Below are 17014 nucleotides of genomic sequence, written 5' to 3'. Positions count from 1 at the left end.
GGGGGAGTGGGAGTTATCTGCACAGACACGGCGATTAAAGTCATGGAGTGGGCGAGGCCGCTCCGGGAGAAGGGCGCCGGGAGGGAGCTCAGAGGCACACCTACATTTATGGAACAGGCAGCTGGAGAGGGCAAGCAAACCAGGAGCACATGGGGTCATCTAAGCTGAGGGACTTGAGAATTTCAGGTGGCAGTGGCCAGCCATGTCAGAGGCTGCAGCCACTTCTTGCAAGGCAGCCATGGAAAGAGCTCGTCAGAGGGTTTCTGTGCTGGGGTGGGTGGAAGCCAGGATGCAGTGGGGACTCCAGGATGGCCTCTGCCCAGGCCTGTGCTGATCTGTTTGCCCTTGGTTGTCTCCCTGCTCAGTTGCAAGCTCCTTGGGGCCGGGGCTTGCCCTACCTCTGGGCCCAGGGCCCCACATGGAGACTGGCACAAGTAGGCTGCTTGGCTGTGTAAATGAATGGACAATTGTGCCCACAGGCAACAAGAGGAAGACAGCTCTGGCCATGGCCTCGGTGCCAGCCAAGACTGGGTTCTCCCCCAAACTCCACCCCTTTTCCTTGCTGATCTGTCACGGGACACTGAGGGGCACGAGAGGAACATCCAGCTGTCCCGTCCTCCTCCAGGAGGGAAGTGGAGACGGAGGAGGGAAGTGGAGCTCTCAGAGCCCCCTGGGGTCCTTCCTACCTGTATTAGGGATCATCAGCCGGCCCCCGAGGAAGTTGAAGGTCCCATAGGTCATGTTGCTGGTGCCTCGGGGCAGGGAGCGGAAGTAGTTCTGGGTGGAGAGGCGGGAGACGAACTCCTCGGCCTCAGAGGTGGGAGAGCTGTGGTGCAGTGTGTGGCGGCCACCACCCAGGGGGCTGAGCAGGTGCCCATTGGTGAGCTGGAACTTGGGGCTGGGCCCGTCCTGCCGGGGACAGAGACTGCCCTGGTAGGTGGTGGTGGTGGTGCTGAGGTCCGGCTGGATGGTGAGCAGATGGGGGTTGTCTGCAGGATGAAGACAGACTCAGGCAGTGGCACCTAGGGCATCCCTGCCCCAGCAGCTCTTGGCGTGGGAGCTGGGGCAGGAGTGCTGGGGGCACGGGGCCCCTCACCTGCTTTGCTGGGCTTGATGCTGACTGGCTGGAAGCCTGAGGTGAGAATGGACGAGTCAGCCACATCCGAGTCCAGCCCCTCCTTCTTCCGGCAATAAATGAGGATGAGGACAAGCAGCAGCAGGACCAGGCAGACAGCCACGGCGATGAGGCCCACATAGAGGGCCACGTCCTCAGGGCCAGAAGCAGCTGCGGGAGACAGCACGGCCTTGGTGGGGGCAGGGGTGTAGGCGTCTGGGAAGGAGACGTCAGTGGTCTGCACCCCAGGAGGATGAGCTCTGCACCTCGGGGCATCTGCACTAGCTAGGGAGCAGACGCTCGTGGCAGGGGGCATGGAGTCCGTGCATGTGCATCCCAGCCCTGTATTTGCCATTACTGTGCTGTGTGACTCTGAGCAAATCACATTCCTCATGGGCTTGAGATCCCGGCTGAGTCTGCTGCCTGGATGGAGGAGGGGAAGAGCTACTTCCCCAGGGCAGATGACCTGGTGCCTGGCTGCTAGGTTGAACCTGCTGCCTGCTCTTCTGGGACAAGGGCAGCTTGGGCTGGGGGTGAACTCCTGGGATCCCCAGAGCAGGGAGTCTGCCTCCTGCATGGTTCCAGGTCAGTGCCCAGACCAGGAGCAGGGGTTTGGGAGCCCTTCTCTCCATCTGCCTCCCTAAGGCCTGGGGCAGGTCTGGGGAGGGGATGATTGACTGCTTGGAGGAAGCTATATTGATTTTAGAAGGGTTTTGCATAAATGGAAGAAATGTCCATCAGAAAGGAATTGACACAGATAATGAGGTTTTTAATTGAAAGAATGGGGGAGGGTATGTTCTAGAGGAAAAAAAATCCAACAGAGATCTTTAATTGTTAGTTATGGCCTTGTAATTAACAGCCCTCACAAGCCCGGCATCCCCACAGGACCTGTATGTGTACTTGGGGGACGAGGCAGATGTGAAGCTGTGGTGTTTGGGCGAGTGTGGGCAGATGTGAAGCTGTGGTGTTGGGCGAACATGGGCAGATGGGAAGCTGTGGTGTTGGGCGAACGTGGGCAGATGTGAAGCTGTGGTGTTTGGGCGAGCGTGGGCAGATGGGAAGCTGTGGTGTTGGGCGAGGGTGGGCAGATGGGAAGCTGTGGTGTTGGGCGAGGGTAGGCAGATGTGAAGCTGTGGTGTTTGGGCGAACGTGGGCAGATGGGAAGCTGTGGTGTTGGGCGAACGTGGGCAGATGGGAAGCTGTGGTGTTTGGGCGAGGGTGGGCAATGGGTGTGCATGAATCAAGGTTCAAATCTGTGCATGTCTCAGGAGGCATGGGAGGTGGCGGGGCGTGCCTGGGCCCATGTGCAGGTATGCTGAGGATGAGGGGGATCTCAGTGGGTCCTGAGCCTGGAGAGGCTACAGCCTTTGGCAGGAGAATAGCTCCCTCAGCCCCCACCTCCCCAGGGCTGGGCAGGGCCAATCCAGGCAAACAGAAGAGGGCCTCAGGGCAGAGAGGACTCACTGTGTACACAGAGGTCACTGGTACAGTTGCGGGTGTCCAGGTCAGCGCCCTGGCACTCCTCCCCTCCGTTGCGGGGTGCTGGGTCAGAGCACTCACGGCTCCGCCAGTGGGTACAGTCCAGCCCACAGGCCGACCACTTGTTCCACGGGCTCCAGCTGCCGTCCACTAGACGAGAGACAAACAAGCAGAGAGGAGACGGTGCGGTCAGCCTGGGAGCCCGCCCCGGCAGTCTGCCAGTGTGGCCCCTCTGGGCATCCAGACCAGGCAGTGCAAGGCAGCCTGGATTTGGGTGCAAAGCCAGGGCCAGGCCCACGATGCACGCCCTCTAGTGTCCAGCTGGCCTTGATGACGCATGCTAATGACAGGGAGGCGCGGATGACGCCAGGGGCTGCTTGGCTCTCTCCACACCAGGGAGGCTGTCCTGGCCCTGGGACAGCGAGGGCACTCTCGTCACACGTTGACCCTTCTGAACCCAGGGACAAGTGGACTCTGCAGCCCTGGGCTGAGCCCTAGACCCTGTCAAACTGTACCTCACACCCTGTGACTTACACCCTATGTTGAGCCCTGACACTGGACAGATCGAGCCCTGACTCCAACCATACACCGCACCCCGATCCCCGCCTCAGACTGAGCCTGGCCCTGCGTGGCGGGTGGGATGGAGCCATGGGGGGGCAGGCTGGTGGGCGCGATGGAGCCAGGGCACGGAGATGGCGTGGTGAGGAACGATGCGGGAGGCGGCGGCCGCTGGTACCTGGGCACAGGGTGGCGCAGGCTGTTTTCTGGACATTCTGCCCCTCACAGAAAGCGCCCCCGTTGAGAGGCGCCGGGTTGGTGCAGCTCCGGCTCCGTTTCTGCCAGCCGCGCCCACAGCTGGCGCTGCAGACGGACCACTCGGTCCACGTCGACCACCCACCGTTCACTGGCCGGACAGAGAAGGACTGGGGTCAGGGAGCGGGGGCGTCCTCAGATACACTGGCCCAGGGGACGGGGCGTGAGGGCAGAGGGGCTGTGAGCTGGACACGGGTGGGCTGTGGCTGAGCTGGGAGAGAAGGCCTGGGGGAGGCCACGCTCGTGCCTGCTGGCCCCCGGGCCCTGCAGCACGCACGCCACAGTCTTCCCTTCTCCCAGGGGGCACTCGGGGTAGCCAGGCTGAACCGGGGCTCACACACTCCTGCAGCCCAGACCCCAGCCTCTCCCGGGGTGACTCCCGCACCCTCCCTCTGCCGGCTCCTGGGGGTGCCTGGACTGTGTGGCTTCTGATTCCTGCCCTGGAGACTCAGGAGTGGGGACAGCCTGTCACCTTTCCTAGGTTCCCATTCTGTCCCTCCTGTCCCTCCTCTCCTTCTGCACAATGCCCGCTGCCCACAGAGGACCTCCAGTCTGTCCCACTCCTTTGCCCAGACATGCCCCTGGGCCCCCAGCAGTCACAGCGAGCCCTTTGCTAATCCTGCCTAGTCAGGCACGATCTGGTCTGCCTGGCCTTGGCCTCATGGCCTCTCTTCACCCCACCAGCCACATGTCACTGCCCAGGGGCACTGCAGTGCCTCTCCCTGTGACCAGGGAGCCCCGGGGCCCACCGTAGACGATGACAGCAGCAGAGGCGCTGCGGCGACGTGCCACGATGTTCTTGGCCACGCAGGTGTAGTTGGCCGTGTCAGCAAGGCGGGCCTGTCGCACCACCAGGCTGTGCTCCCGTGTGATGTATACATTGGGGTCCAGGGATGGGTCCACCAGGTCCTCGTTCCGGAGCCACTCCACCTAGGGGAGGGAGCCCTGCCATGTACTGCCAGCCCATGCTGGCCATGCCCAGAGTGGCCCCTGCCAGGGTGACCAGGCAGGAGCCCAGGTCTAGAAGTGGGCACTAGAGGAGCCCTCACCTCGGCTGGAGGGATGCCCTCCGGTGGACGGCAGGGCAGCACGATGCCCTGCTCCAGGGACACCTCCTTGGCCAGTGGCTCCTGCTCGAAGTTCTTGCGCAAATCTAGAAGAGGAATGAGAGTGTCCTTCTGCCTGAGGGCCTCGCACAGGCTCAGCCTGGCTGGCTGTGTCCCTTGTCCTGCAGGGGCCATGGCGCATGGCAGAGGAAGTGCCAGGTGCCCAGGGGGACATGGGGTGGCTGGGTCGTGTCCACAGGCACTTTCTCCATTCATCCAGGCAGGGCTGTGAGGTTTTCTGACTGGACCCCCTCTTCCAGGAAGCCTACTGTCCCCTCTCCTGGTGACACCCTCCCGCCATGCGCCCTCCCCCAGGGCCCAGTCCTAGACTCACAGGCTATGCGGATGTAGGCCTTCTGACTCTTGGTGGTGCCCGAGGAGCTCCATGCCACACACTGGCACCAGTATTCCTCCAGCCCGAACACCTTCTCCACCTGCTGCCTTGAGACATTAATGCGGACCTCCATGGTGGGCAGCCCTGTGGGCGGGAGGAGCAGGTAGTCAGAGCCCCAGGGCCACCCTGAACCTCTGTGTGTGGGTCTCTGTGCCACCCTCAGCCACTCTCGCTGACTGGCAAGGGAGTGGACTTTGAAGGCAACCCCCAGCCCGGAGGAAACTCCAGGGGGCCCAAGGGCCGCTTGATTTCTATCTCCTGAAGGCCGGGCAGGCCGTCCATTCATTATACTTTGTTACCTGAGGCCTGACTCCCCGGAGTCACTTACAGAAATGTCCGTAAAGGGGCTGCCGTAGAGCTCTGGGCCAGAGGGTCTGGCCTCCAAAGACTCCAGGCAGAAGGGGTGGGGCAGACAGGCTGAGCTCTGCACCTCTGTGGGTAAAAGAGGTGAGGAAGGATCTGGCCCCCTCCCTCGGGGGCTAGCAGATAGATCCTGACATGTGATAATATAATAACAGTCATTAACAATATAATTGCAGTGATTATGTAGTATGATGCTAGCGCCCTGGGACTTAGGGTTTCCCACGTGCCGGGATGGGGATGTTGTCTTAATCCACTCCCTTGGACAGAAGCACAGAGGGAAGTGACTTGCCATGGGGACCCGGGACTGTCTGCATCTGAAGGGTAAGCTGGGGTGCCTATGCACTAGGGAGAAACTTTGGAAGAGGGTGAGAGGGCAGCCAGCAGAGGGGGAGCTGGCGGTCCAGGACCCGCTCTGCCTAACTAGGGTGAGCTGGGGGGACTTGGCTCCAGGCTGGATTCAGCCCCCCGCCTTCTGCCATACCTGGCCCGAGGCAGGCTCAGGACCCTCTGACAACTCAGGAGCGGGGGCAGCAACCCTCCTCCTGCCCCGTCTGTAGCCCAAACCAGCATCCCCAGCAGTGAGAAAAGACTGTTTGTTTCCAATTTCTCCTCCTCCTGACCCCAATTTCCCTCAGGTCATTGGCTTATCAGAAAGGGAGAGAGAGGCCGGCAGCCAATGTGTTTCCATTGTTAACAGCGAAATTCAATTAGGGCTGCATTGCGGGAAGAGCAGGCCGCCCAGCTGAGCCGGCCAGCTAGGAGGCTGTTTCCCTCTTAATTTCTCTAACACGACTTTCTCCGACTGCTTCCCAGACCCCTCCTCACAAGCCTCTGGGCTCTCACACTGGGTGTCCAGATTTTTCTGTCTCTTTGTCCCTGTCGCTGGCCAGCTGTCATAGGAGATGGCAGGGCTGTCACCTCTGGTGAGATCATGGTAGCTGGGCCGCTTCCCTCCGTTCTGGGCACCACCTGCCCCGTTCTCTAAGACACCCAATGTGGACACTCTCAGGGGGTGGGGTGGGCAGGCTGAGAACGAGGGGGTGGCTCACAGGGTCCTCGTATAGGAGAGGGGCCTTGGGCACTAGCTATCTTTCAAGATGACTTAGGGCACCTGATAAGGAGATCTGGGGAGGGGCCCTCCACGCCCTTCCTCCTCTGTGCCTTGGGGGTTAGGGGTGGGAGACTTCCAGAACATTCTGAACTGTGTACTTTTTCTCCCTTGGGTGGACAGGTCTGTTAATGGTTCCTCCATCCCCCATGGTGCTGTGGGGAGCCCGGCCCTCCTTCAGGAGCCTCACCCATGGCCCAGGCGGCTCAGCTTGGGAGAACAGCACTAAATGTAAGCCCTCCCTTTTCCTCTCCCTTTGTCTTCCCTCCCCTTCTGTCCTGCCACCTCCTCTCCTCCCTCTCACTTGCATGAGTGAGGGCCAAGTGTGTCCTCAATGTGCCAGCTCCAGGCAGTGCCTTGGTGAGGGGTGCCCTTCAGCCCCACAAGCTCCTGGAGGGCAGTGCCTGAGGCGGGGGCTGCAGACCCGGCCCTACCCCGTCTTTGATGTGAGGGCTGTGCGCTCCCCTCTTGCGGATCATCAGGCAGCCTGGTTCCTGGGAGCAGTGTCTGGGTACAGCTGTGTCTGTACCTGCCCAGTAAGTGTGAGCAGGTGCCAGCCTTGGGGAGGGACCCCGGGCCAGTGGGCCTGGGCGGGTGTGTGTGTGAACCTGGGCTGCCCAGGGTTGCTAGCTGGGGTTCTGAGGCCAAGCTGGCACTTCGGTTCTCACCTTCTCAGCAATCTGCTTCTAAACAATCTAATAACCAATCAGTTTGTTTAACACAAAATAAATTATACTCCCAGACTGGACTCCAGTGCTTGGTTTTGCAAATTTCAGGCTTTTTTTAGTGTCAGCAGGTTTGGGTTCCAGCACTTCAGGCCTTGGTCCCTGCCCCCTGGCCTTCTGGCTGAGGAATGAGGGCAAACGAGAGGGAAGTAGGTGCTCTCCTGGGTGTCCATCCGGCCACCCCCAGCCCCACACACAAATGAGTGGGCTGCAGAGCTGGGTGGGCCTCCAACCCTGCCATACCTGTCTGACCACAGAACGTTTCTGGTTTGGGGTCTTTGGTCTTTGGCCGTGTGGCGCCACTGCCATGGTATCTGTCTGTGGGTAAGGAAAGCCTTTTTCTTCACCTCAAAGCACTTGATGGCTTTGGGTTGAGAAATCGATGAGATCCATGAACATTCAGACGTTCTGGCCATGGGAGGCTGGAGTCGGATGCTCGGGGCAGAAGAGGACCCTAGCGGTTACGGGTGGGACGTGTCCCAAGCTCTGCCTTTCTGCCCGGCAGGAAGAGAACAGGGTCACAGGAGCCTGCTGGGGAGTGTGGGCCAGGGGCTCCTGGTGTGTGTGCTGGCCTGGGCCCGCGACTGCTCATTCAGGCAAGGGCCTGGGTTCCTGCCAATCCATGGATCTGAGCCCTCATAATGGCAGGGGTGTTTCAGACAGAGGGGTGTGTGGGGGAAGGGGGTGCTGGGAGCAGCAGGGGGCTGGACTAGAGCTTCCAGGCTGCAGGAGAGCAGCTCTCTGGCTGTGCCTTCCTTGGGGGAACTGCCACAGCAGTGGGAGAACTTACGATGAAGGGACGCTGGGCCCCGGGTGTGGGGTAGGGAGAAAGGAAAGGCCCCGTGCTGGGTCCTGACTGGGCATGTGAGATCTCACGGCTTTCCCCGACCAATCTGCAAGGGGCAGGATGGGGGGATCTCCTCACCCCCATTTTACAGATGAAGAAACTGAGCCCAGGGAGGGGAGGGACTTGCCTGCGGTTCTCCTGCAGACCCTCCCACCAAGACAAGGTGGGCCCTGCTGCCGGGCAGGGAGGCCTCTGGCACCTCGGCTGGGGCCGGGAGAGGCTCTGGTCCTGGGAGGTGCTGGTGCTTAGAGTTCTGTTGGGCTACATTGGCTGCCAACCCTCTCCATCTCCCTCTGAGGGTAGGAGGTGGAGCTGGATCACTGCCCTGAGAGTGTAACTCCTTGTACCTAACCCAAGGCGTGGCACAGAGCAGGTGCTCAGTGAACACCTGCTGAGAAGCTGTTCTCAGACCACAGGTAAGAAGCTGCAGTCAGGCCAGGGTGCTGAGACGACACTTGGTGGGGGGAGGCAGCCCCTGCTGACCCTCACGGAGGGGTGGGGTGTGACTGCTGCAGACGAGAAGGCCTGGTTGGAGCCCCAGCGGGGCTCTGGATGAGTAAGAACCAAGGCCTCAGTCTCAACCATAAAATGACAAGCTGGTTCTGGGGCTAAATGGTGCTGCCTAAATCCAGAGCTCTTCAACTCACCTCAGATCACTGCCAGAGCTTCCAAACCGTTCTCCCTGGCCGGGGCCTTGCCCTCCTCCAGTCTCCCTGTGCCCAGTGCAAGTCTGACCGCAGCCCACTCTGGTGTCTCAACCTCCAGGGGCCCCTTAGCGCAGTCTCCTGGCCACTGCTGCCTGCCCTGGGGTTCACTCTCGCTCCATACCCGAGCCACCTGAGGCTGTTCTGAGCCTCTGTACCTTCCATTCTATGGGCCTAGGAGATGCCCTTTCCAGGTGGTTTTGAGACCTGAGCTTGGATGTTCCTCCTCCTCTGGGAATTCTTCCTGGGCCACCTCTCTAGGCCCAAGGTCCCCGGCCTGCCCTTGGCATCAGTGTGAGTCCTGGGTGACACCTACTTGTCCCAGCTGCACTGTGGCTTGAGCCTCACGGCAATGGCCTGTGTGTCCCACACGGGCTGTGCCTCAACAGGGTATGTGTGCTGTGTGTCTCAGGATGGCTGAGGCCTTGGTGGGAGGGGGCTCAGGACTACCCCCGAGGTGTCATTATGCGTGGGGTGCTCCACAAAGCACCAAGGGAGAGGAAACTGAAACAGGCTCTAATGAGTGAGGAGGAGGAGGAGGAGGAGGAGGAAAGGTAGGAGAGGAGTGGGGGAGGGGAGGAGGAGGGGGAGGAGTGGAAGGAGGGGAGAAGGGGGTAGAGAAGGAGGAGGAGAGGGGGAGGAGGGGAGGGAGGAGGAGAGGGAGGGGGAAAAGGGGGAGGAGGGGGAGGAGGAGAGGCTGTTGTTCACTCCTGCCTCTCTCTCTGCCAGTCCTTTCTGGGGGAGTTGTGGAACCCAGACAAGGGCTGTCTGCCCACGTCCCCAGTGCCACTTAAGGCCAGGGCTGGGGGTGGGGAATGTGGTGTCTCATGGAAGAGGTGCTTCCTGGGTCTGCTCGCTGCCCCTAGAACCCCTCTCCCTGTGCCCCCAGCTGAGTCTGGCTGGCTCCCTCTGCTCAGTGTCTCCAGGCCTGCTGCTTCCATCAGCCCCCACCCTGGCCCCTGAATCACATATAGCTCTGGCCACGTCACTCTGCAGCTTGAGATCCCCTAAGACAGTGGCTTCAGTTTGGTCCCCTGCACACCCTCACCCTCACTGCTGACCCCACCGGCACGCTGGTGTCTGCCTCCAGGCTTTCCTGGGCTGTCCCCTGCCTGGGATGCACTTCCCCCTTCTTCACTCCCTAACCAGTTCTTATGCCTCTCTCAGTTTACACATCACCTCCCTTGAGGGCCCTCTCCTCTTGCTGAGAGGTCACCCCGCTGTCTGCCTCTCTGTGGGGGCTTGGGCTCCGAGGGTGGCGGGCTGTCCCCAGCACGGGAGTGGGTGCTCACAGGTGTGAGTGAATGCCTGACCAATCGAGTGAATCGACGCACAAAGAAAACAATCACTGAACGTGAGGTCTGGGAGCTCCTTGGTCATCAGGGACCCACTCTTGCCCCCTCCTTCTCCCCAAACTGCTGAGGGGTGTGGCCTCTGGGGAAGGCCTCTGGGGTCCCAGGTGGGGAATCCTGGGGGCAGCTGCAGGCTCCTTTGGGCTGGCTGAGACTCGCCTCCCCTGGATTGGCCCTGCGCGGCCCCCGCTGCGGCTCACCGCTGCTCCCATCCGTGCTGCGCTCGATCACGTGGTCCACCTGGCGCACCCACTCCCCATTGCACTTGAAGAAGATCTGCGTGGCGGGCACAGCCTTGCACACCAGCAGCACTGGCTTGTTCTTGACGATGTACACGTCCTCGGGCTCCACCAGGAAGTGGGGAAGCAGGTCCGGGTTGGCACCAGGCACTGGGTTGGCCACGGTGGCACTCTGCTGGGCACCTGTGGCAGGGCAGAGGAGGAAGGTGAGCCAGGGGCCAGGCTGGGCAGGGCAGAGGCAGTGGCTCAGCAAACGATCCCACTGTGGGTTGGGGCAGATGGGAGGAGAGTGAGTCCAGGCTCTGCCATGTCCCAGCTGGGCAATCTCAGGCCAATGACCATCCCCCACCCGGGCCTCCATGTCCTCCTCTGTAAAAGCAGGGAAGGAGCAGCCCATGCCATCCTTAAGACCGCGGTGAGGTGAAATGAGACCCGGGCAGAGTCCCAGCACCGAGGTGGCCTGGCGACTCCCTTCCTAGAAGTCCAGGGATCTGGCCAGGCAGGCCCCTGGCCGGGAGGTCCAGGGCAAGGCTGGCCAAAGTGGGAAGGTCCCTGGCCGGGCAGGTGAGCTGCCTGGGGCGAGGGAGGGGGCAGCCCTGGCCAGTGGCCGCCTCTGGGGCCCTGCTTCCTGGTTGGCCCCATCCCTGGCCCTGCACATAGTAGGTGCTCAGAAATAACGTGTGGGGTGGGCACGGGCAAGGCGAGAGCTGGGAGTCTGTCTGGGAATCTGAGGTACCTAGGCCACCCCCTTCAAGGAGACCTGAATATATGGGTTTCCTTCTAATTTTAACTGAAAACCACAACCATCCCACAAGTCATTTGTTGCTAATTACACAGGTAATTGGCTCTGAGGCACTGGCAGAGGTAAAACCCCCAGAGTAGTCTGATCCCTGCCCAACCAGCAGGTCCCCTAAGAGGATGAGGTGGGGGTCACCCTCAGCTCCCACAGCCCCCAGCTGCCCTTTGAACAGGCCCTCAGCCAGCCTGGCCTCCCCTGGGGCTGCAGTGATCCCCCCGACCAATGCGCACTCACAATTGCAGCCCCTGCGCATAGAGGGAAACCCTGGGTTTCCAGACCATCTATTCTGCTCCTCTTAGTGGTGACCTTGAGGAGCGAGTGGCTTGCTGTCTGTGAAATGGAGATGACAGCTGCCTGTGGGGAAGTCCGCAGGCCCCTCACATTTTTGGCCTCTGGGCTCCTTCACCCTCCCCATGGGTGGTCCAAAACCCACCGAGGGCTTCAGACTGGGAGGCCTGGGCCCACCCTACCCACCGAGGGGCACATATACCTGGCCCACTGCCCCTTTCGCTCCTGCTTGCACAGGGACCCTCTCCCCACGGTGGGAGTCCGCCCTTCACCAGGACCCTGGTTTCACGGGGGGAGGTGTGTGCACCGGCTCCTGCAGGCGCCCTGGACGGCGGGCTCGGACCGAGGGTTCAGGGGCCTCTGCAACTTCAGGCAGGTCCACCCCATCCTGAACCTGTTTCCTCATCTGCAACATGGGGCATGATGCCCAATTCTTAAGGTTGTTGTGAGGATGAAATGAAACAGGCGTGAGGCACTCAGTACAGTGCTCGGGGATCGGGGGCTGCTGTCCGCACCCCCATGGTTCTGTGTGTTCCACAGCAAAGGGCTGCACCCCGTCAGCTAGGGTCATCCTCACAGCAATCTCATAGGGGGTGACAGCTAATAAGGAAACTGAGGCACAGAGCTGACAGGTGCCTTAGGGATGGCAGAGGGAGGCCGGCTGAGCTGAGGGGCGCAACAGCTGTGTCTTTGTGAGCTCGGGGCAGATGGGTGTGGAGGGCATTTGGGACACAACCCTGCGGACAGTTTGTCAGCCGCTGGGTCACCGGCCCTCCCTGGGCGCCTGCCCCTCCTCTCACCCTCTGGCCTCCCTGCCTGCCTCCTGCCCACCTGCCAGACTCCGGCCTCTCCCCAGCTTGGCTTTTTCCCTTGTGTGCCCTCGCACTGGCAACCGCCGCCCGCATGTTCTGCAGCTCTGTTATGGACACCAAGCCCTCATTCATAAGTGGGGTCACACTTGCAGTTCACATTTCGTGAAAATGAAGGTCATCAGGCCCAGACCCACCCTACCCTGAACCACCTCTGCTGGGGTCTGTCGTAGGCTTGGGAAGTGGCGGAATGCAGGCGATGCTGGGGGGTGGGACCTAGACACCTTACAGACGGGGAACCTGAGGCCCGAGGGGGGTCCCTTACCCCAGAGCCTCCAGCTCAGACACTGGGCTCATCAAGTGTACAGTCACCTGTGTGCTCGCCATGGTCACTTGGCAGCCACCGGCCACCCTGATGCATGGGTGGGACCCAGGGGTGGGCTCAGGGAGAGCAGGGCTGAGTTGGGCTCCCACAGGGTCCTCCAGCGGTCTGGAGAATGAATGGAAGGAGGTGGTCTTGGGAGGCTGGGGAGTGTGAACCCTGTAGTGGGGGTGTGGGATGGGTGCTGCTGGCCCAAGCGCCGCTCGAGACTTGCACCCAGGCAAGCCGCGGCATTTGGGAGGACCCTAGGCCGTGCAGAGGACAGGCCAAGCTGGATGCCAGAGCAAGCCCTGCAGGTGTTGGGGAGCAGGCAGGTGTCACCAAGACCCCCCAGTGGCAGGTTCCGGGCTTGCCTGTGCCATGTCCCTTAACAGGTAGACAACGCGCTGGCCTGTGCCTGCCTCTTGGCGGGGGAGCTGGGTGGGCAGGGGTCCCTGGTTGGGTGTGTGGGGGCAGGGAGGGGGTGCGCGGCCCTCCAGCCTCCCTATCGATCAGCACGCCAAGCACTGCTCGCGTCAGCCGCCCGGTGAACCCAGCACAATCCCTCATGTCTGCATTTAACTGCTAATGAAAAACAAATGTACTGTGACCAATAAGGGGCATAGCTCACTTCTCCAGGGCCTCCGTCACGCCACGCTGGCCCCGGGGGGCATTTATCCGGTGGACCCAGGGGGCACCCTCCAGGCTGCAGCTATGCCCTCTAGCAAGGACATTCTAGCGGCTATGCCCTCTAGCAAGGGCATGGGTGGGGTAAATTCGGGTGCCACTGGATGTCCTCTGGGGGCTACAGGAATCTTCCTGGGCAGTCATGGCTGGCTTTCCCTGCCTCTGGCCCCCGAGCTCACTGTGTGACTTCTATCCTTGCCATCAGTACCTGAGATCTGTCTGTCCCCCCTCGGTGTCCCAGTCAGGGCTCTCACCTGAATGAAGGCACAGCCAAGCCTCTGGCCTCCCCCACTGCACAGCCCAGGCTACTAGCGTGAGCTTCCTTTCCCTTTCCATGTACTTGTCCATCAAAGACAATGCCAGGCAGTGCATGCTCAGTCCCAAGGACCTAGGATCCTTTCAACGGGGCCTGAGAGCTGGCTAGTTTGCCGTAGTCCCACCACTCCCTGGGTCTGTTTCTCCCATTTCCATTGTTCATCTGGCTCCCACGGTGTTTCAGAATGGGGCCAAGTGCCTTTGACTGACATCACTGAGCCTCACGTTCTGGCCCCAGTCAGTGCTCCAGCCCTTTTCTGCAGAGACACCCATGGATCCCTCCGAGGCAGGAGCTTCCCACCTCCAGGTCTCTGCCTGAAACTCCTTTCCTTCCTCTTTGGCTAGTGCTTTCCTACCTTCTCTCCAGGGCTCACCTCCAATGTCACCTCCTCTGGAAAGAGGGTTCCCCTACCTCAACTCTCCTGGGAAACCACACATGCCGTCTCACCCTCCCTGCATCTAGGGCCCGTCCTCGCTGGTGCTGGAGCTGCTGTCACAGGAGAAGCAGGCAGGAGGCTTTGTCCCCACCCCCAGACTGTGCATCCTCGGGTCCGTGCCGTGCAGCACGAGGCTGCTTAATGCAGGTGTTAGCAACTGGGGCCTCAGGGTGGGGTGCCTACCGCTGCTGCCTCTGGGGCCACAGAGGGACGGGCGTGCGAGAACACTGCCAGGGCGGACACGCCTTGGTTGCAGTGGCTCGTGGGCCTGCAGGAGAGCAGGCAGGTATGGGCCCACCAGCTTCACGGGCCCTGCCACTTCCCAAACCCCACTCACCCCTAGTTTCCCAGAGGCTCCTTCCGCCATGTCAAAGCTTTCCCACTGGCACAGGACGTGACCTGGCCCGGCTGCCTGCTTGGAATTAAGTTAGAAGACCTCATTCACTGACTAGCAGATTCCTGACGGGCGCTTGGTCACCAGGAACTATAGGACTTGGTCAGACGGGGCTGGGTGGATGGCTCAAGCCCTGAAGTGGGAACCCCATTTGCAGTGAGCCCCGGGGACCCGCTCTCTCTCAGGAGGGAACTGGCTGTCCACGTCAGCTGGAGCTGGTGCCCCTGCTCGGCAAGGGTGGGAGCAGCAAATTGGGCAACCCCCACACCCCACATCTTCTCAGGAATAGCAAGGAGGAGGGGCAAGGTGTGTGTGTGTGCGTGTGTGTGTGTGTGTAGGGAGGCTGGGGGCCAACGGGGGTGGCAGCTACAGAAAGGAGGGGAAGCAGATGAGGCCCCAGGGCCGGTGGCAATGGGAGGCAAGAGACCCCTGGGCAAGGAGCCTTGGACTGAACTGAGCCTGGGACGGATGCCACCTTCTCCCATGACCTGAAACATACTCATTCAGCAAATACTTATTGAGGGCCTGCTGCGTGCCAGGGACTGTTCAGGCGCCGGGACCCAGCGCAAGCAAGACAACACAGCCCCGCCCTCTGAAGCTTGCTTTCAAATTGCGGAAACAAAGCAAAACAAAACCCAAGTGCAGCAGAGAAGGTAGAAGGGGCGGACTTTCAGAAAGGGGCGGGTGAGAGGGCTCTCGAGGGAGCGGGGCTCAGGCAGGTGCCATCTGAGCAGCGCCCTGAACACCAAGGCCAGGCTGCAGAATGTGCTTGGAAAAGGGAACAGGGGAGGTCCTGAGGCAGGAGGCAGCTGGGCTTGTTTGAGGACAGCGGGGAGGCCAGTGTGGCCTGGGCAGAGGGAGTGAGGGCGAGACGCGTTCGGTCAGAGAGAAAGCAGGGGCTGGACCCCAGGGGCCTTTAGGGTCGAGTCAGGAGTTGGGATTTCATTGCCAGGGCCACGGGAAGCCTTTGGGGGTCGTGTGCAGGGGCGTGGTGCGCTCTCCCTGCGTGAGGACTGGGAGGGGAGGGGTGGCACTGGGCAGAGGGGAGGTGGGGAGGCTGCTGTGGGCATCCAGTGGCGTGGACTGTGGTGGACCTGCTCCACCTAATCCACCAGAGAAATGTCAGCAAAGTTGTTGCCTCCTCCTGGAGGCCTTTCTGGATCCACACTCTTTGTCACTCACCCAAGCACCCACTCCATCCCCTGAGCCTCCATCTGAGTTAATGCCACTTCAGGACCAGGGTGAGTTTGTACGCCGCTTCCCTTGTTAGACCATAAACTCCCTGGGGGCAGGAGCGCGGGTCTCACCAGGATGCTGATGGAGTGTTTGTTGCGTGACTGAATGACCACTGCTTTTTCCCTCTAGAATTTGAGATCTGCCCAGGGTGGCCCCTTCACTCCTGGTCTGTGGAGAGACCCAGAGAGAGGGCAGAGCAGCCCACAGGCGGAGTGGTGGGCAGGGAGAAGCCTCTGGCTCCAGGCTGCCCCCAGCCACCCGCTGGCACGTGCTGCTCTTGGAGGCTGAGCCCCTTTCCTCACCTGCAGTCTGGGAGATAAGACTCGCCCAGAACTCTGAGGCCCAAGGTGGGTGTGAAAGTGCTTTCAAATGTTTTATTTTTAAAAGCACCAGAAAATATAAGATGTGATTAATCAAGCTATTAATGAACCCATATATACTGAGCAAGGCCTCCGTCCCTGGGGGCAGGGGAGGGGTGGGGACAGGGCATCACTCAGCCTCACTCAGCTGGGAGAGGTGGGTGCTGCTTCCCCAGGGCGGCCGCCGCCATTCCTTCCATCCTCCCAGCGGCCTGGTGGTGGGCACCATCCGTCCCGCAGGCCACACGGCGCGGTTGAGGAACACAGCAAGGGTCCAGGGTGGCAGCCCCTTCCTCTACTTCCCTGAAAGCTGTTCTGGATGTGAAACGGAGTGGAGGAGCAGGCTGGGGCACAGGAGCCGGCATTGCACCCCTGAGCCCTGAATGCTGGTGCCCAGCAGGCCTTGGGGAGCCCCTGGGCAGCCTCCCCATGGAGGTTTGCCCCCAGTAGGTCCACCAGGGCCTGGGGTCCCCGCTCTGCAGGTGCTCGGATGTCTGGGCATGGGGAGTGCCACAGGATGACGTGCCACTCGTGCCTCTGGCTGGCATTTGAGGCCCTGCTGGCCTCGCCTCTAGGGATCCCTCCACACCTGGCAGCATCTTCACCATGTGCAATTCTCAGGGGTTCTACGCGTTCTGTCCCAGGTTCTGCCTCCCTCTCACTTTCTGGCTAACAGTGCCTGATTTTCTTTAAAGAATGCCTTCCCCTCAACTCCTCCCACCATGCAGGCCACGTGGTCCAGGGGCTGACCCCATCTCTGGCCTCAGAGGTGGGCACACTCCCTCTCTCCCATCCCCACCAATGGTTCCCAGAAGGACTTGCAGGCCGCCCCGTCCAATAGACGGGATTCCAGCATCTTGGTTGGGCTTTTGGGAAGGGAGACTCTCTCCCTGTGCTGAGCTTGGAGCCGTGGGCATGGAGCCCTGGAGTTGCCGGGGCCCCCACAGGGAAGGGCCAGTCCTGCAGGCATTGTAGGCCTTCGTGAGGCCGAGGGTAAAGGCAGGCTATTCACAGGTCTGAAGCAAGAACTTGAAGAGTGGAGACAACCAGTGCAAGGGAGAGGCCAGCTCCTCCTGCCAGCATCA

General features: G+C 61.0%; 1 protein-coding gene across 2 annotated transcripts in view; it reads right to left on the bottom strand.

Moving 5' to 3' along the window:
- The window catches only part of UNC5A (unc-5 netrin receptor A), a 67486-nt gene that overhangs the window by 5650 nt on the left and 44822 nt on the right, over window positions 1-17014 (bottom strand). The window contains exons 2-9 of one of the 2 annotated variants that reach the window (XM_055285099.2): window positions 10206-10427; window positions 4847-4990; window positions 4456-4559; window positions 4156-4336; window positions 3330-3497; window positions 2579-2743; window positions 1097-1285; window positions 687-989 (exon numbers count right to left, since the gene is read on the bottom strand). In XM_055285099.2, the coding sequence (XP_055141074.1) occupies window positions 687-989; window positions 1097-1285; window positions 2579-2743; window positions 3330-3497; window positions 4156-4336; window positions 4456-4559; window positions 4847-4990; window positions 10206-10427 (1476 nt within the window). The remainder of the gene's footprint in view (window positions 1-686; window positions 990-1096; window positions 1286-2578; window positions 2744-3329; window positions 3498-4155; window positions 4337-4455; window positions 4560-4846; window positions 4991-10205; window positions 10428-17014) is intronic. The other variant, XM_055285101.2, reaches the window with a different exon arrangement.

This window comes from Symphalangus syndactylus, chromosome 7, assembly GCF_028878055.3.
Source record: "Symphalangus syndactylus isolate Jambi chromosome 7, NHGRI_mSymSyn1-v2.1_pri, whole genome shotgun sequence".
Classification (NCBI taxonomy): domain Eukaryota; kingdom Metazoa; phylum Chordata; class Mammalia; order Primates; family Hylobatidae; genus Symphalangus; species Symphalangus syndactylus.
Note: the sequence above shows the minus strand (reverse complement) of the source record. Positions and strands in the feature narration are given on the sequence as shown.